Below are 24795 nucleotides of genomic sequence, written 5' to 3'. Positions count from 1 at the left end.
GCCAGAAACCAACGGCCATCCCCTCATCACAGATCGCTCCTGCAGCGAACCAGACCGCCGTATCCAGCGGGAGGGGGTCCGATCGGACCGCCCACCCGCTGCAAGGCAGGCACGTACATGTACGTGCTTGTGCCTGCCTGTGCCATTGTAATGATGTACATTGGCAATACGGCGGTCCTTAAGTGGTTAAAAACAAAGACAACTAATATTAAAACACCCTTAAAAAGTAATTTGCCTGCTTCAGAATTAACACAACACAGCATGACAAATTATCAGCCCCTGATATTTACAGACAGTTGTAAAAAAACACAGATTTTTACAAACTGTCAGTAAATTTACTGACAGTTGACAACTCTGGGATTTGGCCACTCAGTGCAATATCATTGCACAGAGCAGGTAAGTATAACATGTTTTATTTAGTTTTTATTTTTCATTAAAAAAAGTAACCTTCTCAATATGATACTTTGTTTAGCTGTTCTATTTCATTTAACTGTCCTTTCCCTCAGATGGTAGGACCACCCTTTGCAGTGAAGTGTATTACTAAAATGTCCAGTGCAGCAAAGATACCTGGACAAGTTGTGTCATGCTTTAAAAAGTCAACGAGCTATGACACTAGAAAATGCAGTAAAAAAAAAAAAGCTGTATGCTCCATTCACACTTGTACGACCCCAAGGTAGCTCGACTTTGGGATGCAACTTTCGTTTATCAACAAAATCTTATATCTTACCTTCCTTCTTCAGGAGTAAATATTATGGGTCTGGAGTGGTCAGCTTCAGATACCTCAAGTGACACTTCTGTAAACATAATGAATTTAGGTTATGTACCCATTCAGCAATATATTATCCTGCCTCCCCATAGTGAAGGGCTGCATCCCATCATTAATCTGCATTGATATAAATAGGGCAGCACAGTGTCTAAGTGCCCCTTCCACCTGGCAGCACTAGGGTTGCCGGTTGGAATCCCAACCATGGCACTACTTGCCTGGTGTTTCCATGTTCTCTCTGTGCCTGCATGGGTTTCCTCCGGGCACTCCGGTTTCCTCCCACACTCCAGAGATATGATGATAGGTTAATTGGCTCATGTCTAAATTGGCCCTAGTACAGTGGTGTGAAAAAGTGTTTGCCCCCTTCCTCATTTCCTGTTCCTTTGCATGTTTGTCACACTTAAGTGTTTCGGAACATCAAACCAATTTAAACAATAGTCAAGGACAACACAAGTAAACACAAAATGTAATTTGTAAATGAAGGTGTTTATTATTAAAGGTGAAAAAAAATCCAAACCATCATGGCCCTGTGTGAAAAAGTGATTGCCCCCTAAACCTAATAACTGGTTGGGCCACCCTTAGCAGCAACAACTGCAACCAAGCGTTTGCGATAACGTGCAATGAGGCTTTTACAGCGTCCTGGAGGAATTTTGGCCCACTCATCTTTGCAGAATTGTCCTAATTCAGTTACATTAGAGGGTTTTCGAGCATGAACGACCTTTTTAAGGTCATACCACAACATCTCAATAGGATTCAGGTCAGGACTTTGGCTAGGCCACTCCAAAGTCTTCATTTTTTTTTTCTTCAGCCATTCGGTGGTGGACTTGCTGGTGTGTTTAGGATCATTGTCCTGCTGCAGAACCCAAGTTCGTTTCAGCTTGAGTACACGAACAGATGGTCGGACATTCTCCTTCAGGATCTCTTGGTAGACAGCAGAATTCATAGTTCCTTTTATCACGGCAAGTCTTCCAGGTCCTGAAGCAGCAAAACAGACCCAGACCATCACACTACCACCACCATATTTTACTGTTGGTATAATGTTCTTTTTATGAAATGCAGTGTTCCTTCTACGCCAGATATACTTGGACACACACCTTCCAAAGAGTTCCACTTTTGTCTCATCGGTCCACAGAATGTTGTCCCAAAAGTCTTGGGGATCATCAAGATGTGTTGTGGAGAAATTGAGACGAGCTTTGATGTTCTTTTTGCTCAGCAGTGGTTTTCTCCTTGGAACTCTGCCATGCAGGCCATTTTTGCCTAGTCTTTTCCTGATGGTGGAGGCATGAACGCTGACCTTAACTGAGGCAAGTGAGGCCTGCAGTTCCTTGGACGTTGTTGTGGGGTCTTTTGTGACCTCCTGGATGAGTCGTCGCTGCGCTCTTGGGGTAATTTTGGGCGGCCGGCCACTGCTGGGAAGGTTCACCACTGTTCCATGTCTTCGCCATTTGTGGATAATGGCTCTCACTGTGGTTCGCTGGATTCCCAAAGCTTTGGAAATGGCTTTATAACCCTTTCCAGACTGATAGATCTCAATTACTTTCTTTACTTTACTTCTTTCTTTCAATTGTTCCTGAATTTCTTTGGGTCTCGGCATGATGTGTAGCTTTTAAGGATCTTCTGGTGGACCTTACTGTGTCAAGCAGCTCCTATTTAAGTGATGCCTTGATTGTGAACAGGTGTGGCAATAATCAGGCCTGGGTGTGGCTAGAGAAATTGAACTCAGGTGTGGACAACCACAGTTATAGTATGTTTTAACAAGGGGGGCAATCACTTTTTCACACAGGGCCATGATGGTTTGGATTTTTTTTCACCTTTAATAATAATCACCTTCATTTACAAATTGCATTTTGTGTTTACTTGTGTTGTCCTTGACTATTGTTTAAATTGGTTTGATGTTCCGAAACACTTAAGTGTGACAAACATGCAAAGGAACAGGAAATGAGGAAGGGGGCAAACACTTTTTCACACCACTGTATGAGCATGTATGAATGTGAGTTATGAACATCTGAATGCAAGCTCCTTGAGGGCAGGGGCTGATGTGAATGAACAATATATATATGTAAAGCGCAGTGTTAATAGACAGCGCTATACAACCTGTAATAATAATTAAAATAATAGGGTTTTCCATAGGGTTAACCAAAACAGACTGATGGTTAAATGTTGTTTTGTCTGCAGACCTCCGTAGGAACAGTATTGCCTCAATCATGGACCTATGAATTCCTAAATGAAAACGGCAAGCACTTTCCACACCAGCTTCCAGTTCTCAGTTGTGGAATGCACGTGACATAAATTGCATATAATACTTTCCAATTTAGTTGGTACAGTTACAGTACATGTTAAGACAGCTTGGCTTCTATACTCGTAAAGATGGATTTAAAGGCCTGACTCACCTGAGGACAGCATGATGCTGACTCCAGAGTCGGCGACTGCACGCATCATCTGAGGAAAGAGACGTACAATCTCACATTACCTTGTTCCTTTCCACTTGTAGGAGTGATTGACTTTCCAGGTATTCATCAAGATCATTTTTGTCCCTTTTTATTGAATTTTTTTCTGTTCGAGTTTTGTCTCACCTCCAGCTCACTAAAGCTTTCTTCCTCCCTCTCCCGGACATACTGCAGAGGCTCTAACACAGCACATCTACTCCATAGTGCCGTCAGCTCTGGGGCCATGAAATGCTCTAGTGCAACGATAACAAGCAGCAGTGAGTAAGAAAGGCTTTAAAGTCAACCTGTCAGCCATTTTAAACATTTCACAGTAAAATGAATGGCAGTTCTGTAGTGCTTCCTCCTCCTTAATCCTCCGCCAAGTGCTACAGAACTTTGTGATTGAGTCTCGGTTCACACAAATGCGATGCGGGTTCCTCTAACTCGCAGGCAGTTCACACTGCTCTCTGCGAACTGTTGCAGGTGTCAATAGAAAGTTAATGACACTCCCAAATCGGTTCACAGAACGCAGCTGCAACTGTAGAATAGGATCGCATGAGTGTGAATACCCATGCAATCTGATTCCAGTGCGGACCAAAAAAAAGGGTCCTGCACCATCTTGGTGCGAATGCGATGCAATTTCAGCCATACAAATTGTATAGCTGAATTTGCATCGCACAGACAACGCATGTGATGTGTACAGCAATGCGGTGCGATTCCTAGCCTATGACTTGTGTTCAAAGACTGGTGCAGTGATTTCTGTGACTGTGTCTACTTCTAGGAAGCACATCTGCCTTCATCTGTATAAGGGTGACCACACACTATACAGTGGGATTGCACAACCTCCTTTGTTTTTACAAAGTGCACGGTCTGACTGATCTGATTAAAGGTATTGCTTAGGTGTGTCTCTATAGTTTTAATAAATATACAGAAGATTATACAGAGACTGTACAATCAGATTTCTTGGTGTATGGCCAGCTTTAGGATCCTCATGTTACAATCTGATCATACAATATTTGTAAAATCTAATTTAGATTTACCAAACTTCTGTGTTATAAAGACCTACCCAATCTATCTAATAAACTTGTATCCAATCAGACAAGCACTTTCATTAGATAGTTGTTGGTACAGTAAAACCTTAGATTGCAAGCATAATTAGTTCTGGAAACATGCTTGTAATCCAAAGCACTCGTATATCAAAGCAAATTACCCCATAAAAAATCATGGAAACTCAGGTGATTCATTCCACAACCATTTATTCATAACTCCTTCAGTTTATAGTCCATATAAAAATATTATAGCAATGTGATAGGTTGTGTAACAAGGAGAAATCCAGCAGGTACTACAGAGTATAAAAGAGAAGAGAGGCACCTCTAAGTGTACTAATATGGTCACATTTAATGAAGGAGGATGGTTTGTGTTCTAGGTTTACTCCGGATGCCTGCATACTTAGATGTGCCTGTTTTAACCACTTGCCGACTGGGCCATAGCCAAAAGACAGCTACAGAGCGATTGGCTTATTCTGGGAGGACGTCCATTGGCGTCCTCCTTGGGACGGGCTCCCAGAAAGATCCGTGACCACCGGGTCTGGAAGACCCGGCGCATCACGGTAAATGACCGCTGGTAGTGGGCGTTTACCATGTGAACGCTCTGTCAAATGTACCGATCTGTATGGGGAGAGATCGTTTCCAGCAGCGCTGTGGGCTGGATCTGTAGTGCACATACTGTGCCAATAATCTGCAATATTCTGCCAATAATCTGCAATACATTACCAATACTCTGCAATAAATTTTAAAAGAAATAAAAAGAATTGTTTATTTTTTTTACAGAATTTTCAGTCTTTTTTGATTTATAGCGCAAAAAATAAAAAAAACAGCAGTAATTATATACCACCAAAAGAAAGCTCTATTTGTGTGAAAAAAAGGTCAAACGTTTCATATGGGTACAGTGTTGCATGACTGAGTAATTGTCATTCAAAATGTGAGAGAGCCGAAAGCTGAAAATTGGTCTGGTTAGGAAGGGGGTTTAAGTGCCCAGTGGTCAAGTTGTTAATCATCAATCATGTGAGTTGCTAAATGTTGTACCTTCATCAAATGTAACCATATTGCTACACTCAGAGGTGCCTCTTTTCTCTTTTTTATACTCTGTTATGACGTGACGCTACTTGTATATCAAGACATCACTTGTTAATCAAGTCAAAATTTACTTAAAAATGTTGCATGTCTTGCAAAATGCTTTCAAACCAAGGTTTTATTGTAGATCTAAGAAGATTGTAATGTATGTGGTGAGGTTCACTATAATTTCAAAGTAAAGGTTCTGCCTAAAATTAAATGTTGCAAGATACCTGCTAGTTAATTTATTATCCATTAAACCAACATCTCTGTTTCTCTCTGAAACTCCTTTCAATGGGGGTGATTTACTAAAACTGAAGAGTGCAAAATCTGGTGCAGCTGTGCATAGAAGCCAATCGGCTTGCAGGTTTTATTGTTGAAGATTAATTAAACAAGCTGAATTTAGAAGCCGATTGGCTAACATAAATAGCTGCACCAGATTTCCACTCTTCAGGTTTAGTAAATCAACCCCACAGTGTTGCTAGGAGCCTGACTTAAATGTCACTATCCGATGAGAGTGCCCTTATTGGTCACCGTGGCATTCCCATTTTGCAGAGTATGGCAGTCATTAAGACCCATCTCTTTAATGCAGTGTTGTGTTAACCTGGTGTATGACATTTTACATAGAAGGGCCAATAAAAATAACCTGTAGATCAGTGCCTGCACTCACCATAGGTTGGGGATTCGATGAGAGAGGCTGCTGTTCTAGGCTTCATATGAGGAAGTATTACAGGGCCCTAAAAGAGTAATACAATTTACTAGTCAGCCTTTTTATTACTTAGAGTAATCCAAATGATAAAACTGACAGCGGAGGATTGTTCTTTTGTCCTTGGCATTTGATTTGTTAACATACCACTTGCTGTGTGAATATATGGGGATCACTTGTTTGCTTTTGCATTATCTTGCTTTGAATCTGTGTATTTTTGTCAATTATTAGTCTGCTTCCTCTCACAGTTTGCCTGGTGGGTCGGTCAGCCAGCTCAGGCACGATCAGCTATATTAATAAAAGAAATAGATATAGTGAGAAACAGCAATACGATGAGTATATAGGTGAAAATAGCTAGAGTTATACATAGTAAGTTAGAGATGTGTGCGCCCATATTGGGCAATACTTGCAAATCAACTCGTGTAATTTACATAATATTGAAAATATTTATTGACAAATCGTGCATGTAAAACAGACCAAAGGTTAAAAAAGATTCTGCAATTTTTATTGTAAAAGGCAGGAAAAAGTTAAGATCAATAGAGTCTCCATTGTATTGTGTCAACAGAAAGAGCAAGCAGATTTAACTAGAGAGAAGTAGAAAATTCAGGCGGCTAGATAATAATCATAGCAGGTGATGCAAATAACAATGGTTCATTTGCTGCATGATACCGGGAAAATAACTAGTGTTAAGTTGGGTATACACATCGAAATTCGGCCAATTCAGCAGGCGGGTGACAGATCCATGTCTGCTCTGCTATGCAGAATGGACAAGGACAGAGCCCGCTCTCCTCTATGGGGCGGTCGGCTGTAAACAGACCGCATGCCAGTTCATCTGATCTGACCCACTGGATGGACGGCAAACATATGACCATATGTCTGTTTTTAGCAGATTTTGTCGGATCGCATGCCAGGCGAGTGTCAGCGGACACATATCTTCTGACATCTGCCTCCCCATAGAGGACAATGGGTGGCCCAATTGGGTCTACCTGAAAAAATGGGCTGGTGGACCAGATCAGTCCGATCATGTTAAAGGGGCCTTACGGAGAACAGTATAATGGTACCTGAAAGTACAGTTTTCAGATGTTAAACGTTCTAGGATGGTATAAAGAAAGAGGAGTTATGCAGCTGCATAGTAAATCATCATAGAGAAATGCTAATTTGCAATTACCTCCCAACAAACCAGAAAATAGACAGCTGTTTCAGTTTTGCTGGGTACACACGGGGAGTTTTTTTTTTTGCTCAACCCAGTGGGCACAATCCCCAAATTTATATTGATTTTCATCATAGCTTTCAGCAATTTACTTACTTTGAATGTTATTTTCATTTAGCTTTCATCACTGAAAGCAGTTGATGAAAATTTTGAAGAAAATGTTTTCGGTGTCGATATTGCCACTGGTCACATGTATACCTTATAGATGTACTTAAACTGCACAGTGATAACACATAAGGAAAAAAAATGTATCTTTACTACAGTCTAATGTGATAGTGTTGTTTATTTTATTTTTTTTATACACCTCCGAAAAATGAATTCTGAACTTTGAATGTGTTACCGGTAACTATCTGGGCAAGGTCTCTTTACCGAGTACAGAGAGTGTGATGGTGTAGGATGTGGCTTGAGATGATTACACATCCTGCAAAATAATTAACTTTTTCAGTACAAGTGTTGTGTTATTGTGATCTATTTATTGTGTACATTTGAGAAAAGTTCAGGAGGCCATCATTAACCACTTCAATACCAGGCACTTTCCCTCCTTCCTGCCCAGGACAATTTTCTGCTGTGAGGCCGGTTGGATGTACTGCCAAATTCTCTGAAACAGCTTTGGTGGCGGCTTATGGTTGAGAAATTAACATTCTATTCAAGGGCAACAGCTCTGGTGGACATTCCTGCAGTCAGCATACCAATTGCATGCTCCCTCAAAACTTGCAACATCTGTGGCATTGAGCTGTGTGTGGCCTTTTATTGTGGCCAGCCTCAGGCACACCTGTGCAATAATCATGCTGTCTAATCAGCATCTTGATATGCCATGCCTATGAGGTGGATAGATTATCTTGAAAAAGTAGAAGTGCTCACTAACACAGATTTAGAGAGATCTGTGAACAACATTTGAGAGAAATAGGCCTTTTGTGTACATAGAAAAAGTCATAGGTCTTTGAGTTCAGCTCATGATAAATAGGGGCAAACACAAAAGTGTTGCATTTATAATTTTGCTCTGTGTATTTATAGAAACCTCCCCAGACACAAATTGCAGTCTGGTTTCCCCCATCTCAGAGAACTTGTCAGACATTATCAGGCTGATAACAGAAGAACAGAGCAGGAGTAAGCCACCTGATTTAGTACATCCACTTTAACCACTTCTGGACCAACCGCCGCTGTAAAACTGGTTACATCGGCTGTACAAATCAACATTAACTTACGTCACTTTCCTTTTGGCCACTAGGGGCATGCAGCATGTGCCCAGAGCTGATGCGAGTGCGTGATGACTGCCAGGCACTCGCGATCACTCGTGATAGAGCGAAAACTGGGAAACACACAAATCCCGGTTCGTTCAAGGGAGTAGAGACAGATCGTGTGTTCATACTAAGTATGAACACCGATCTCTTTCTCTCTCCTCCTAGACAGTCCCATCCCCCTACAGTTAGAACACAGAATGTGTCAAAAGTGTCCAATTTGTCTGCCGCAACATCGCAGTCCAGATAAAAATCACAGATTGCTGCCATTACTAGTAAAAAAATAAATAATAATAATTAAAATGCCATAAATCTATCCCTTATTTTGTAGACGCTATAACTTTTGCGCAAACCAATCAATATACAATTTTTTTATTTTTTTTTACCAAAAATATGCAGAATACATATCGGCCTAAATTGAGGAAAAAATTATTGTTTTTGAAAAAAAAATGTGGGATATTTATAATAGCAAAAAGTAAAAGATATTGTGTTTTTTTTTTTTTTGTTTTGTTTTTTAAATTGTCGCTCTTCTTTTGCTTATAGCGCAAAAAATAAAAACCGCAGAGGTCTTCATTCGCACTTTCCAATCGTTACCTAATGTACTCGCTGACTTAACGGACTTGGAGGGCATGCTGCTCCAGGCCACCCCTCCTACACATGTAGTCTCTCAATTATATTCCCTCTTACATGTGGCTTATAATCCTGACCTTCCCCCATACACACAGGCATGGGAGGAAGACCTGGGCCACTCCATCTTGCCTGTAGACTGGAAAAAAGTGCTTCATACTGACCCACAAAATGTCCATAGCCTCCAATTCTCAAGAAAAGGGGTTCAAGCTGTTGACCCGCTGGTACAGATGCCCTTCGACTTTGCACCGAATCAACTCGACACTTCCGGATACTTGCTGGCGTTGCTTGTCATCTAAGGGAACCTTACTTCACATTTGGTGGGCATGCCCTCCTGTGAGGAAGTTCTGGCAAAAGATCCTTGACTTGTACTGCAAACTCATGGCGACCTCCATTGCACCCTCTCCTGAGATGGCTCTGCTATCTCTGCTCCCGGGACCACTTAAGTCAGTCAAGAAAGACGTTCTGCGTCACTTTTTGGCGGCTGCCAGAACGGTGTTGCCCAGACATTGGAAGTCGACGAGCATGCCTTCCCTGGGGGATTGGGCAATTGAAGTGGACCGAATTAATAGATTGGAAAGAATGTTGTCGCAGGAAACGGGTAGGGAGGAACAATTCTCTAAGACCTGGACCTCATGGTCGGTGTTTCGATATTCCTCAGAGTTTATCTCATGGGCCACAGAGGACTCTACCGATACACCTGTGTGATCAGGGTGGCATGTATACCTTTTGATCCCTAAGCTCTTTACTGTCCTGACCCCTCTTTCCTCACTCTCTTCCCCCTTTCTTCCCTCCCCTATACAAGTTGCAGTAATACCCGATTACTTAAGTTATGACCTCCAGTCTCATTAGACCAGAATGGTGGCACATACAGAGCTTCCCCCCCAGAGTGAACGTTACCAGAATGAGAACAATAGCCCTAGACTACCTGTAATGAGTGGGCATCACTCGCTGAGAGGATAGTGGTGCGCACACACCCACTTTAACTTAGACTAATCATTGTAGGACTACAGGCTCTTCTACCATACTACCTAAATCGAAGCTCAAAACAAACACTTTGACCTCGTGATAGTTCGACACCACTGTAGTAGAGTGGATTTCTTTGTGGTTTCTTTTTTATGTTTATGTAACAATGTAAAACGAATATGTTGGAATATTCTGTACTTTTTTTTTTCCCCCTCCTATCTTGCTTTTATATCTCAATAAAATAAGAATGAATTAAAAACCGCAGAGGTAATCAAATACCACCAAAAGAAAGCTCTATTTGTGGGAAAAAAATGACGTCAATTTTGTTTGAGGACAGCGTCGCATGACCGCGCAATTGTCAGTTAAAGCAACGCAGTCAGTTAAATGGCCTGGTCATTGAGCAGTCAAATCTTCTGGGGCTGAAGTGGTTAAACCTTTATTGATTAATGGCAGGGCACACCTGAAAACTATACAGAGCGAGTAACCATAAATATAACAGCAGAAGTGTACAGTAAAGAACAGAGCAGATGGATGTGAGATCATAACGCAGTACCTGTGGAGACACTTGTTGGGGTGACGGCATTTCTGGAGCTCCTTCTAGAAAGAAAGTCAGCTAGGTTTCAGTACTACGAACTATAAATAGGAGAATTCAGTGGTGGTTTTACAGTATGAGAAACCTTCTTGTCCCCGTCTCACTATAAAGTCAGCAACCAATATTCACACTGTAGCTTTCCTTGATTGGCTGGCATCTTTAATACTTATTACAAACTCGCTTTACTGTAGGAATTAATGTTACAATATAATATTGCATATAGTAGAAAGTAACACTGAGGGGTTAATTTACTGAAACTGAAGAGTGCAAAAACTGGTGCACCTTTGCATAGAAACCAATCAGCTTCCAGGTTTTATTGTCAACGCTTAACCACTTGCCGACCACTGGACGCCGATATATGTTGGCACAATGGCAGCAGTGGGCAAATGGGAGTACCTGTACATCCCCTTTAAGAGGCAGGGATAGCAGGCACATGCGTGCCACATATAGCGTGACCATGCCCACGGGACCAGCGGACTCTATGTCTGCCAGTCTCCCGGCGATCATGCCATGGAGCCTCAGAACGGGGAAGTGCCTATGTAAACAAGGCATTTCCTTCTTCTGGCTTGTGTCATGACAGAGATCACTGCTCCCTGTCATCGGGAGCAGTGATCTCTGTCATGTGACACAGTTAGAATCTCTCCCTGGGACACATTTAAACCCTTCATTGCCCCCTAGTGGTTAACCCTTTCACTGCCAGGGTCATTTACACAGTAATCAGTGCATATTTATAGCACTGATCGCTGTATAAATGACAATGGTCCCAAAATAGAGTCAAAAGTGTCCGATGTGTCTGCCATAATGTTGCAGTCCTGATGAAAATCGCAGATCACCGCCATTACTAATAAAAAAAAATGCCATAAAACTATCCCCTGTTAGGAAGGGGCTATAACTTTTGCGCAAACCAATCAATATACGCTTATTGGGATTTTTTTAAACAAAAATATGTAGAAGAATACATATCAGCCTAAACTGAAGGAAACAAAAAAATGTGATCTTTTTGGGGGATATTTATTATAGCAAAAAGTAAAGTTTTTTTTTTTTTTTCAAAATTGTCACTCTTTTTTTGTTTATAGCGCAAAAAATAAAAACTGCAGAGGTGATCAAATACCACCAAAAGATAGCTCTATTTGTGGGGAAAAAAAAAGTTTGTAAATTTTGTTTGGGTGCAACATCGCACAACCGCGCAAGTAAAGCGACGTAGTGTCGAATCGCAAAAAGTGCTGTGGTCAGGAAGGAGGTAAAATCTTCCGGGGCTGAAGCGGTTAATTGAACAAGCTGCAGTTAGAAACTGGCTAACATACACAGCTGCACCAGAATTTGCACTCTCCAGTTTTAGTAAACAAACCTCATTGCTTGAATGATGTAGAAGGGTTTTCTCATTGGCGACAAAGCAGAGAATTTTATAATTACCAAACACAGTGTTAAATCCAAGCCTCTTCCAATCTCATTGTGCTGTTACCATCTATGTAACTTGTTGAACATATGTCTGTTGGCCCGCTACTCCATGTTTGGTTAGATTATACAAAAATGAAATGCTATTCGATAGTTGTCTATCAATTATGATATATGATTTTGGAGAAAAGCATCTGGAAGGATTAATGGGAGGCTCTAAAATAAAAGGATGCCTTCGGCTCCCAATCCAAATTGTAATATTTATTTTCACAGCCGTTATGCAAACCTTAGCAAAAGCATCAAAACTGGCTATTCCAGCGGTACAGGTAGTTAAGTGAAAAATGAATATCTTGGTACCTGATATATGAGGGACTTTCTGCAATTTTACATGACTCTATAGTGTTGATTTACTAAAGGTAAATAGTCTGTGCACTGCATGTGTAGTTGCTCTAGATCTGAGGGGAACATGTAAGGAAAATGTACAAAAAAAATCTATTTTTGCTTGCACGTGATTGGATGATAGAAATCAGCAGATCTAGAGCAACTGCACTTGCAGTGCACTTCTAATGCACAGTGTATTTGCCTTTAGTAAATCAACCTCGATGTCTACATTTCAAAGGCCTGGACACCATGGATTACACACTATGTGGTTCATTTAAGCTAGAATCTAGTGCAGCTATGCATAGAAACCAATCCGCTCCCAGTTTTTTGTCAAAGCTTAATTATCACAAACTTCCTAAATCTTCAAGCTGCAACAGCATTTTAAATCTGTCCATAGATTGATTGAAATTTGGACAGTTGAGCAGGGACCAGTTAAATTTTTTTTTACATCTGTTGCCCTTCCCGTTACAAAGAAGTCAGTCTAATGACTGACTACTCTCAAACCAGCTTGTCGGAAAATGCTCCTTCAATCAGTGCTGCAGCCAATCGGCTGCAGTGCCAATCAGTGTAATCTGACAGTGAAGGAATGCCCGCTGTCAGAATACAATAACAGTGTGGAGGATTTTTCCATCCACCTCGCTTGTGTGAATGGGGGTATGCGTTCAGTTTTTTATGATTGGCTGGCTGATTGTAAAAAATGAATCCATGCTTGGCTAGTCTGAAGCATCTTAAACGGTGCTTAAAGGGGAGAGCCAGCTTAAAAAAAATTTTTTTTAAGTCAGCAGCTGCAAACACTAGCTGCTGACTTTTAATAAGCACACTTACCTATCCAGGGCGCCCGCGATGTCGGCCGCCTGAGGCTAACCCGTCCCTTGGCTCTCGGGTCCCGGCGCCGCCATTCCAACTAAGGGAAACAGGCACTGCCTGTTTCCTACTGCGCATGCGCGAGTCGCGCAGTGCTTTGTGAATGGGGTGCGCTGTGTTCTGGGGCACACAGTTCCCAGAACACACAGCGCCCCATTCCCCAGAAGACGCCGCACGGAGGAGAGAAGACCGAAGATCACCGCCGAGTAGGAAGAGGCAGATTAGGATGATATGCCTAGCAACAGGCATTTCTGGTAAGTTTAAAAAAAAAATCTTTTTTTTTCAGATTTTTTGCAAAATTTTAATGTACTTTTGTTTTTCAGGGTGGCCCTCCACTTTAAAGTGACACGCTTTACTTACCTTAGCTCCAGTGATGTGACTTCTTTGTTGTTGCCATCACCTTTATCCAGTCGTCTTCTAGGTTTGGCACCTTCAGCCATCTTGATTGGCCAGACCAAGATGATGTAACTTCTGCGGGTCCCTCACTGGTGCTCCTGACCCCTTCCTCCTGCCGGGTCCCCCTACAAGCAGCTTGCTCCCAAGCAGGTGTGCTCCCGAGCTACGGCTCTGTGTCAATTCTGCCCCCTCCATCTCTTGATTGGTTTGCTGGCTGTGATTGACAGCAGTGGGGGCCAATGTTTCCCACTACTGCCAAAAGCAAATCAGAAGTGCAAGTCTGGAGAGTCGAGGCTCTCGTGGACATTACTGGATCGAGAAGGGGCTCAGGTAAAGCCAAAGTGTACCTTACTTACCTGCAATGTGATGTGTCCCTTTTGCTTCTGTCTTTTAATTCAGTAGAAATACTTCTCCTCCAATGTCTCCTCCCAACCCCGTAATCCTCTGGTTTGATGGGGGTTAATAGAACTGAGGAACTGTGACAGATACTCACCAAGAGCCCACCCTTTCTGCCCAGCTCCTCCATTCATAGAAGATGTACTACAGCATCTATGAATGTAGCATAATCATTACCATTAATAGAGGGGCTGAAACTTTCAATGATATGCCCATCCTCCATGTTTCTGTGTTTTTTTTTTTCCATAGGTAAGCTTAGGCTTTAACATGCAGCTAGTTGACATATTATACTGTAGAAACCCAGAATTAGCTACTATCCATTTGCTTCCAATTAACATTTATTTATTTAATACAATTAGATGTGTACTGTATGTGTGTGTGTATATATATATATATATATATATATATATATATATATATATATATACAGTATACGTTGTATTTGACTAATTGCATGCAATCTTATTGTGATATCTTACCAGAAGGCATAGCGATTGGTTCTACTGGTGCTTCCTCCAGCTGCATTGGAGCATCAAGCTCTGAAACCATTTCTGAAGGGACACTGAAGGAAGGAAGGAAGAAGGAAAGTCTATAGAAAAGTACTGAGCAAATGATGCCAGAGCATTCCAGGAAAATAGTGAAGTGGTCCCATATATCATTCCAGTAACACCAAATAAAAAATACTTTCTGTCTGAGCAAGCATTATGATTAAAGGCAGACTATGGATGATTCCATGACTGATTATTATCTAAAAGTGCAAACTCTGGGACTTTAAACCTCTTGCAAGTTAGATGTTACAAACTTGTTCCAGGTCCGTGGTTCACTAAGGTGTCCATTTAATAAGAGGTGATCTGGCCTGCCTTTACATATCATGACTATTTACTTACAGTGTATAAAGTTCTCAGAGGAGAGCATATTTAATAATAACCATTGTACTTCTGATGAGAGAAGTGATTGGTATGTGTAGTGAATGACTGACTGTGTTGTGGAAGTGAGAAGTAAAAATGAACTATGCTGTATAGTTACTATCACAGCTTATCTTGGTTTTATAAATGGATACCAAATTGATGATTCCAGAATTATGCTTACCCTCCTATGAAAAGCGATCCATGGTGGATTGATTTTCAAAAGGCATTATAGGCAATGGATGGCAGGCCTTCAGTACTTTTTTTAGTTTTTTTTGTTTTTACTTTTTTTAATTGGCAAACAGCTAGCGTTTGGACTGTGGTTGGGGTGCAGACTTATTAATATGACAGAGCCAGTTAGACAAGCTCTGCAGCCCAAGATGAAATTGCCATGGCCACAAAATAAAGCACTGCGGCCATGGCAATGTCTATTCTTTCTGCTACTTTAGCATTTCTGTCTATATTTATTAGGCAGAGTCTGTATTCCCAATGAGTGCATATGGAGCCATTCAGCATTTTATCATATGTATTTTACATTTTTGGCAATCCAGGTATAGTGAATGCAATAACCTCTTCAAGACAGAAGTTAGCTTGTTGCTTGGAATACTTCACCTGTTTGCCGGTTTCTTTATTTTTACCATGCTTGCACACAATGGGGTTGATTTACTAAAGGTACATATATTGTGCACTGCATGTGCAGTTGCCCTAGAGCTTAGTTAATGAAGTAAAGCATCACTTTGCAAAGAATATTCAAGGAAAAGAAAACAACAGCATTTTTTGTTGTACATGATTGGATGATAGAAATCAGCAGATCTTCCCCTCAATTACTAAGTGACATGGACATTCACTGTATTGTTCATTTAAGCACAAGAGACTCCATTTTGTTCTCACTGTTGAAATGTGTTCTGTAACCTTCACCTAACACACAGACACATCTTCTGCTAGAAGCTCTCTCTCTCTCTCTCTCTCTCTCTCTCTCTCTCTCTCTCTCTCTGCCGCTACTCCCCCCTCCCCTTTCAAGGTTTTACTTTTGCAATTGTTCTATTTGCTAGCTTTTAATAACATATTTCTATTTGTTATCTTTTAATAACATATTTCTATTTGTTAGTTTTTAATAACATCTCACACCATCCCTTTCTTATCTATGTATAAAATGTAATAATATATTTTGGCACTGAACGGACATTTTAAACACAGTGATTGCATTGTGTGAATCTGTTTCTGCATCTGCAGTATTAACTTCTGTTTTTAGAGTTCCAATCAGAAATAATTCCATAACACTAAGATCTAGAGTAACTGCACTTGTAGTGCACAGTATATTTGCCTTTAGTAAATCAACCATAGTGTCGCAGTAAGAGTAATACGTAAGCATCATTTTATTACATGGTAAGATAGTTATCAAATGGTAGTCAATGACTTCTGGTAACAGACAAATCACATCAAGTATACAGTGCATGTGCACACGTCACATATGCTTCTGTTTGTAGACACTCTTACCGAAGTTAAAGGCCTATTCGGTGATAAAGCAATTTTTCCCCCTTACCTCCCACCCATTCCTTTCTAACCCATCCTACCAGCCATTTTTCCCCATACCTAATAAAGCCAGATATCAAGCAGTGCAAACAGAGCCCGAGATCAACAGACTCTATGTGTCCCCGTCCCTAGGTATATTTCATACCATAAGCAGTCACATTTGAGGTATTTATTACTTGGCCATTCCCCAGTTACTCATTTACTGTTGAAGCATTTATTCACAAACACTGGGAAGAAAAACTTGTTACACTATTTAACTTTCTTATTTTAATAAAATAACTGAATAATCAATAAACATGTCTAATGTTACTTCACCCTGGAATTGGGGAACCTTTAACTTCTGTTACGCTTCTACGTGTTTCATCCACATGCTCTGAAAAAAATAAAAACAAGTTCATGGGATTGTTTTTTTCTTATACATGTCCCGCGTGGCATCACAACCATAGATCATTTACAGTGCTGTACTTCAGTGTGGGGGATTAATGCATATCAGGTTCTTCTGCACATTTCATTTCTTTAGAAAGCAGTCACAGACTGAGTAGAAAAGCCAGTTCACTGGCAGCATGCTGCAAAGATGAACCCTTGCTCTCTACAGGGAAGCAGTGGTCTCTCTGCAGAGGTCTAACATGACCCCTAGTCAGTTGGGCCTTATGGCTCTGCAAGCAGCAAAGCTCATGCTCTGTTGATTGGAAGAACCATTGCTTTCTGTGGGAAACTGGTCTCTCTGCTGAGGTCTAACATAACCCCTACTCAGCCTGACCTTATGGCTCTGCAATCAGCAAAGCTCATGCTCTCTGCTGATCGGAAAAACACTCACTCCTTTTAGGGAAGCATTGGTCTCTCTGCAGAGGTCTAACATGACATCTACTCAGTTGGACCTTATGGCTCTGCAACCAGCAAAGTCCCATGCTCTCTGCTGATTGGAGAGCTCTCTAGAAAGACCATTGCTTGCCCACAGAGAGCAAGGACCCTTTTCAGCATGCTGACAGGGAACATGCTTTTCTACTCAGGTTGTTGCTTTCTAAAGAAAACAAACAGTAATGCCGCGTACACACGATCGGAATTCTCGTCGGAAAAAGCTATGATGGTTTTCTGATCAAAACTTTTTCCGTCTGAAAAATTGAGAACCTGCTCTCAATCTTTTGCTGGCGGAAATTCGGCCAGCAAAATTGCGATGGAGCTTATGCATGGTAAGGCTTGTAACATATTTTGTTCTGATTCACCTGCAATGTATTTAGTTGATTCAAATGGGTTTTAAAATGCAGACAAACACATAAAACATATTAAAATGCAAAGAAGCAAACCAAAAGTACATCTAAATATATGTAAAAACACAACCAGTTGTAGACGCTGGGCACGCTGGCTACCCACAACACTTGCCAGCAATTTCTATCTGTCAAGCCAGATCCTGCTGTAGAATGCAGCAGCTATTATGACCACTGCTGTAAAAAACAAAAATGGTCGTTCTGAAGAATGATTCAGAGATACAAGTAACATTATTGTTACTTTGTATTTACTCTGTTTCGTTGATCTGCGGATCAAAGGGGTGAACTTCTATCTGCATGTAAGGTCAGTTAACGCTAGCTCATCAGTAATAATAAAGTGTGTACCTATTGCCCCTTTTTAACCCTTAGTTTACTCTAATTCTCTCTCTTTTTTTTTTTTTTAACCATTGATATTTAAAGCCAAACTGCAAGCAATACATTATTCCCATGCAGTGGGTCTGTGCCTACACTGCACGAGTTAAAGGGATTGTAAAGTCTTGTTTTTTTTAAAATAACAAACATATTATACTTACCTGCTCTGTGAGGTTGGTTTTGCACAGAGTAGCCCAGATCGTCCTCTTATTTGCTGCTCCTGGGCCCTCCCTCCTATCGAGTGCCCCCATAGCCAGCAGCTTGCTATGGGGACACCCAAGCCGAGTTACAGCTCTGTGTGTCTGATCAGACATGGAGCCCCGACCCTGCCCCCTCTCTCCCCTGATTGGCTAGCTGACTTTGACATCCGCAGGAGCCAGTGGCACCACTGCTGTGTCTCAGCCAATCAAGCAGAGAGTCCCGGATGGCTAAGACACTCGTGGACATAGCTTGAGAGAGATGGGGCTCAGGTAAGTAATTAGGGGGTTGCTGGGGAGGCTGCTACATCCAGAAGGTTTTTTATCTTAATGCATAGAATGCATTAGGATAAAAAACCTTCTGCCTTTACAACTCCTTTAAATGCTCGTTTTTGTCTAAGGGAGAGGAAAACGGAGCTATACGTACCTAATCCTCCGAGCACAAGACTGGTCCATGCACAAGACTGGTCCATGCGCAAGACTGCACGACCAGAGCAGGTTCCATAGACCAGGAAAAGTCCAGCACTGGACTGTGGGGAAGTGTTGTTTTCTGGAGGATCGAAGGATTGGGTGAGTATATAAGCTTTCTGCTCACCCCTACACAAAACAAGCAGTTAACCTGTACAGTGCGGGCACAGCCCCATTGCATGGGGAAACAAATAAAAAATTTGTCCGGAGTTCAGCTTTAAACTTTTTTGTTCATTTTTATTTGTCCTGTTTGTTCATTTTTATTTTTATTTTTTGAGTTTAAAAATGTGCAATAATTGAAAAAAAAAGTTCTTATTTCTTTTGTTATTACCTTTACAATGCTTTGTATCAGAAAAATAATTATTCATTTTAGAAGATTATAGAATAAAGTGTATATTTCTTATCTGCAGTAAGATCCATTTTCTTTTTAACGGATCAAAGTAAAAAAAATATATATAGATTTTTTTAGTGTTGTTAATTTTTGCCTATGGATTGCAGAGAAAATAAAATTATTTTTGCAAGACAATATCTCCAAAAGAAAGTCTTGTTTGTCCGGAAAAAAAATGCAACTAAAGACAAAACTTTTTATTTTTTTACGTTTTGGATAGAGGGAAGAGGGATTAGAACACCTGTCAGTTTTTATTGCTGTCTCCACCCCTGTTAAGGAAATCCCCCCTCTCTATTTGTCCTGTTTACCATTATCATTGAAAGTAAAAGAAAAATCCCAAAAATTTGGATGGTCCCCAGAAAAGTAATAGAGGGGAAATCTTCCAATGGGGACACTAGTTTTGGTAACCAGGGGGTCCCCAAGGAATTCCCTAAATTTGTGGGGATTTCCTTTCACTTCCTGTTTGGTGATGGGACAGGAAGTGAAGGGGAATCTGTGTAATGGGACACAGATGTGGAAAAAAAAAAAAATCTGACACGGGTTATAAAACTCCTTTACTCTATCCAAAATGAAAAAAAGTTTTGCCTTTAGTTCTACTTTAAGTACTGACAAAGTTAATGTCAAATAAACAGGCCAAAAACAGAAATGTAATACTTGCTCTGGTCCATAAAGGATGTACATATGAGAGAGCTGAAGTGGTTAAATGCTACAATGTGCATTGGGTAGAAATGTTCTGGCAAACTAAAGAATATGTAAATCCAGCATTTCTTATTCCTGATATGTGCCTCCTGAACCATGTACTTGTATGAGAAAGTATCCTGTTTGCATTGCTTACTTTATGTGAAATCCTTGGTGTTCCTGTCAGCCCCTCTGCTCTCCTATTAAAAACTGACCACACTAGGCACGATAACACAGTGTGGTCAGTTCTTTAGCTATGCTGGGAATTCAGTATGCTTGTCTCCAATGATCAGACTTGTTGTGACATGCCCCCCTGCCCCTGCACAGACTTTCATTGGGAAGTTCAGTGTGATGCTGTTTCTCGTCCCCCCAGCTCTTATGTAGCTGAGAACAGAGGAAATATAAGCACTTACAAAAAAGGGTATTTATAATGTTTTGCCTTTTGTTTGTATTTTAAACTGAATGGGCTGTTTTACAAGGTGACGGTTTACATACACAAACATTTTAATATGTTTTATATTAATGTATCTGCTTTTTGTGAGGAATATTATAGTCATGATACATCTATATCAAAGAAATGTTTAGCCCCATCCAGATAAAAGATCTTACTCTAACAAACCCATCAGCAGGCGTGGCTAGACCACTACCACCCAGTTTGGGATCTAGGACGATTATCATATCGACTAGCAAATATAAACGAAAAAAAAAGAAAACCTTCAGTGCAGTTAGTTATATACTAAGAATCCAATGCACTGGGAGGATGCACAATCACAACCCAACAAGTAAGCAGGCCACACAGGAATCTTCAGATCTGCAGTGCTCTGTTCAGCCACTGGGGGCAAAGAAAATACTTATTTTTTAGTGTATGGAGAAGCATGTGACTTGGTCCATGTGACAGCACTGATGCTTGGTGATTGGCTCAGCACTGTCACACGGTAGTAAGGAATGTCCTCAGCCTTACTGTAAGCTCCAACCTTACACACATGACTTATTTTCTATGCTTCCTGTGGCTGAACTGAGTGGCGGGAGAGTGAAGGTGATTATGTGATGTTGTGGAGAGAGTATTAAAGTGAAGATTTTGCTCAGCCTTGCATTGGTAAAGCATAGGTTCACCTTAATCAAGCACACAAGTCTTTCATAATTCTGTTTTACAGTGGCCATTCATGCATTGGTCTGATCATTTCATAATTGTATGATTTGATCAGAATAACAGATTGTATTTCAATACCAGTTCAATCAATTTTAACTGACTTTTCTGGCTAATTTCAAACTTCTCCTTGTGTACGGATTAGGTTTTGTTTACTTTTTAAAAAATATTTTTTGACATTGAAGTTGATCAATTTTAATGCAGAATTCAGTTTGGACTGTAAAATGATCATTTCAGCCATCCAATCAAACAGACTGGTCAATGGCAGCCAACATTATCCTGTATATTTGAGAGCCTTCTACCTCCCTCTGTTCTTCTCTCCTCTTCTATCTCCATCAGAGTTGTCTTCAGTGCTTCCATTTCCTGTTCAGCCTCTTTTATTTGTTTCCTCTTTCTCTCACGTTCCTTCAAACGCTCTCTATCCTTTTCCCTTTCTAGTTGGAGCTGCAGTAACTTTTCTGCCTCCCACTGGCTTGCTCTCTCTTTCACTAACTCTTTCAGACGCTGAATTTCTTTACGCTGCTCCAGCAGGAGCTCTTCTCCCGCACCAGTGATTTGAAGATAATCCAGCTCCTCTCTAGCTTCTCTCAGATGCTCCATTTCCTTTTCCATCTCCTGTAGGACTTCCCTTTCTATTTCTTTTCTAATTTCTCTCTCTTGCTGTCTTTCAGATTCTCTTTGGCGCTCCATTTGTCTTTGTTCTTCCCTTAGAAGTTTTATGCTTCTTTCCATTTCCTGAAGCTCTCGTCTTCTTTTCTCAATTTCAGCCTCGTACCTCTCTCTTTCAAGTTGGAGTTGCATTTCCCTCTCCATCCCCAGGCTTGTTTCTCTGTCATCTTTCTGGACTTCCCGTTCCTTCCGAGGCTTTTTGGGTTTTTCGGTTTCTGGCAGACCATTGTCTTTTGGTTCTTGTTTGCCTCTCTTACGGTGGTCTGGTAAGGTTTCAGCTTCAGGAAATGCAGGAAGATCGGATGCAAGTAACTCCAAATCAAGGGCACTCAGCTCTGGGAGGTCTTGGCCAATCTACAAGGCAAGGGGACTCCGGTAAGGAAATGACAGACAGACATGAGTATTAGACATGGGCGCCGTCAAAAAATTTGTTTCGTTCTGTTTCGATTCGTAATAAAATTTATTCGTAATTCGTATTTCGTGTCCGAAATTCCGTTCTGTTTCGTACGAAATACGAATTTTCGTACGAACGTTCTTTACCATGAATTTAAAGGCAAAAACATTGCTCATTATGCTTATTATGACTTGCAGAAGACTTCTGTGATAGAAGTCAATGTAAGTTGCCTGAAGACATCAGTGAAGCACTTTCATCCTCTCTGGGCAGGCTGCCAAGAAAAGAACAAAATGATACAATGTTTCTTCTTCAATGGGCTGAACTCCGTGTGTAGAAGTTCTCAGTTTAACCATTTAAAGACTAAATCTTTTTTGACACTTGTTGCTTACAAGTAAAAATCCAGTATTTTCTGCTAGAAAATCACTCAGAAGCCCCAAAAATTATATATATATTTTTTAGCAGAGACCCTAGGGAATAAAATAGCAGTTGTTGCAATATTTTATGTGAAGCGGTATTTGCGCAGAGGTCTTTCAAACGCAAGTTAGCCCTTTTTTTCGGTCAACCTCTAGAAAGCACTGACATTAGCAGCGTGACATACAGCAATGACACCTGCACCGTGATAGAGTGATCTGACACCAGCACCGTGACATAACACATGTATGAGGTGAATCTGGGATCGACAACTACAAGCATTCTTTTTTTATATGTGAAATTCTGAAAATGCAGGAATCTTGAGATAATGGAGGCGAGGGAAGGTGAGGGTAGGCAAAGAAGAGGGTGCAGGAGATGATCACCAGCACCAGCACCGTGATATAGAGCACTGACACCTGCACTGTGATAGAGTGATCTGACACTAGCACCGTGACATAACACATGTATGAGGTGAATCTGGGATCGACAACTACAAGCATTCTTTTTTTATATGTGAAATTCTGAAAATGCAGGAATCTTGAGATAATGGAGGCGAGGGAAGGTCAGGGTAGGCAAAGAAAAGGGTGCAGGAGATGATCACCAGCACCGTGATATAGAGTACTGACACCTGCACCGTGATAGAGTGATCTGACACCAGCACCGTGGCATAACACATGTATGAGGTGAATCTGGGATCGACAACTACAAGCATTCTTTTTTTATATGTGAAATTCTGAAAATGCAGGAATCTTGAGATAATGGAGGCGAGGGAATGTCAGGGTAGGCAAAGAAGAAGGTGCAGGAGATGATCACCAGCACCGTGATATATATAAAAAATATATATAAAAAAATATATATAATTTTTGGGGCTTCTGAGTGATTTTTTTAGCAGAAAATACTGGATTTTTACTTGTAAGCAACAAGTGTCAAAAAAGATTTAGTCTTTGGTTAAACTGAGAACTTCTACACACGGAGTTCAGCCCATTGAAGAAGAAGCATTGTATCATTTTGTTCTTTTCTTGGCAGCCCAGAGAGGATGAAAGTCCTTCACTGATGTCTTCAAGCAACTTACATTGACTTCTATCACAGAAGTCTTCTGCAAGTCATAATAAGCATAATGACTGAAAAACGCGGTAAAAAACGCCGCGAACCGCGGTAAAAAACGCCGCAAAAAACGCTGATCCGAAATCCGGAATTCGTAAACAAAAGTTCGTATTCCGTACAGAATTCGGACGCACGGCAATTCGTATTTCGGATCTTCCCAAACGTACGAATTTTGAGAAATTCGTACAAATTTTGAGAAATTCGTACGAATTTTGAGAAATTCGTACGAATTTTGAGAAATTCGTACGAATTTTGAGAAATTCGTACGAATTTGAGATTCGTACGAAACGAATCGCACATGTCTAATGAGTATGAGAGCTAATGAAAACCTCAATTTCTAATCTATAATTTATTGTAATGCAGGTTTGCTAGGCTGGAGATGAGAAACAGAAGCACTAACTAATACAGAAATATGAATATACTGTACATCCAAACTTTCTAAAGAAAGGGCCAGGTTTACTGTCCTTAAGGCTTCAGGTGAAGAAAAATTAACCCAACCCTGAATTCAGGGCTGGAGCTGGGTAACAACACCATCCATCACACAGGATCCACACACAGATCCCCTCAGTTCCTAGTCCTAAACTGCAGGCCTTCAATTAAAGATGTATGATTCCTCTCTCGTTTTTGATGAAGGGGATAGATACAGACCATGAAACGCGTTGGGTTGAGGACATCCATCGGCATTTACATTTCTGTATATGTACATTTCTAAATGTATTCTGTAAATTCTATGCTTTTCTACTTGTGATACAGTTTTAATCATGTTTTTTAATAACTTGTACTATTTTTATGGAATATATGTTTTGAGTACCTTAAAAGTCCCCCCCCCCCCCCCCCCACGGGTTTACTTTGCTTCTCTTAGATTTACGGATGTGGCATATCTAGGAGTGATAATCATCAAACAATTTTGCATTCAGGCTTTAAGGGGGAGCCAAACTGTGTCCAGTGGGATTAAACAATGCCTGATCTTTGGTATTAGGGGGAGAATAGTGCCCCATTTTTGTTGTCAGTGGAAGGAATTATCCATCAATGTTGGCGTCAGTGGAAGGAATAGTGCCTCAAGGACTGGCTAAAGGCAAGCAAAGGGTCGCAGTTTGCAGACCACTGCTTTACATACATATCTACAGTATATATAAAAAGAAAAACATCCACTTGATTCAGCATTCTTCCTCAGCTATTTAGGATCATATTTA

The 24795-nt window shown here is 40.8% G+C and overlaps 1 protein-coding gene across 1 annotated transcript in view; it reads right to left on the bottom strand.

Annotated features, from left to right (window-relative positions):
* Nucleotides 1–24795, bottom strand: part of REC8 (REC8 meiotic recombination protein) — a 76284-nt gene that overhangs the window by 13462 nt on the left and 38027 nt on the right. The window contains exons 8-16 of the mRNA XM_077469592.1: nucleotides 21327–22047; nucleotides 16825–16882; nucleotides 14551–14633; nucleotides 10601–10644; nucleotides 6154–6294; nucleotides 5971–6037; nucleotides 3337–3443; nucleotides 3154–3202; nucleotides 728–794 (exon numbers count right to left, since the gene is read on the bottom strand). Of these exons, the coding sequence (XP_077325718.1) occupies nucleotides 728–794; nucleotides 3154–3202; nucleotides 3337–3443; nucleotides 5971–6037; nucleotides 6154–6294; nucleotides 10601–10644; nucleotides 14551–14633; nucleotides 16825–16882; nucleotides 21327–22047 (1337 nt within the window). The remainder of the gene's footprint in view (nucleotides 1–727; nucleotides 795–3153; nucleotides 3203–3336; nucleotides 3444–5970; nucleotides 6038–6153; nucleotides 6295–10600; nucleotides 10645–14550; nucleotides 14634–16824; nucleotides 16883–21326; nucleotides 22048–24795) is intronic.

Source organism: Lithobates pipiens, unplaced genomic scaffold, assembly GCF_037356315.1.
Source record: "Lithobates pipiens isolate NorthernLeopardFrog02 unplaced genomic scaffold, aLitPip1_a1.2 Scaffold_11, whole genome shotgun sequence".
NCBI lineage: Eukaryota > Metazoa > Chordata > Amphibia > Anura > Ranidae > Lithobates > Lithobates pipiens.
The sequence above is the reverse complement of the archived record's forward strand: the minus strand, read 5'-3'. Positions and strand labels throughout refer to the sequence as shown.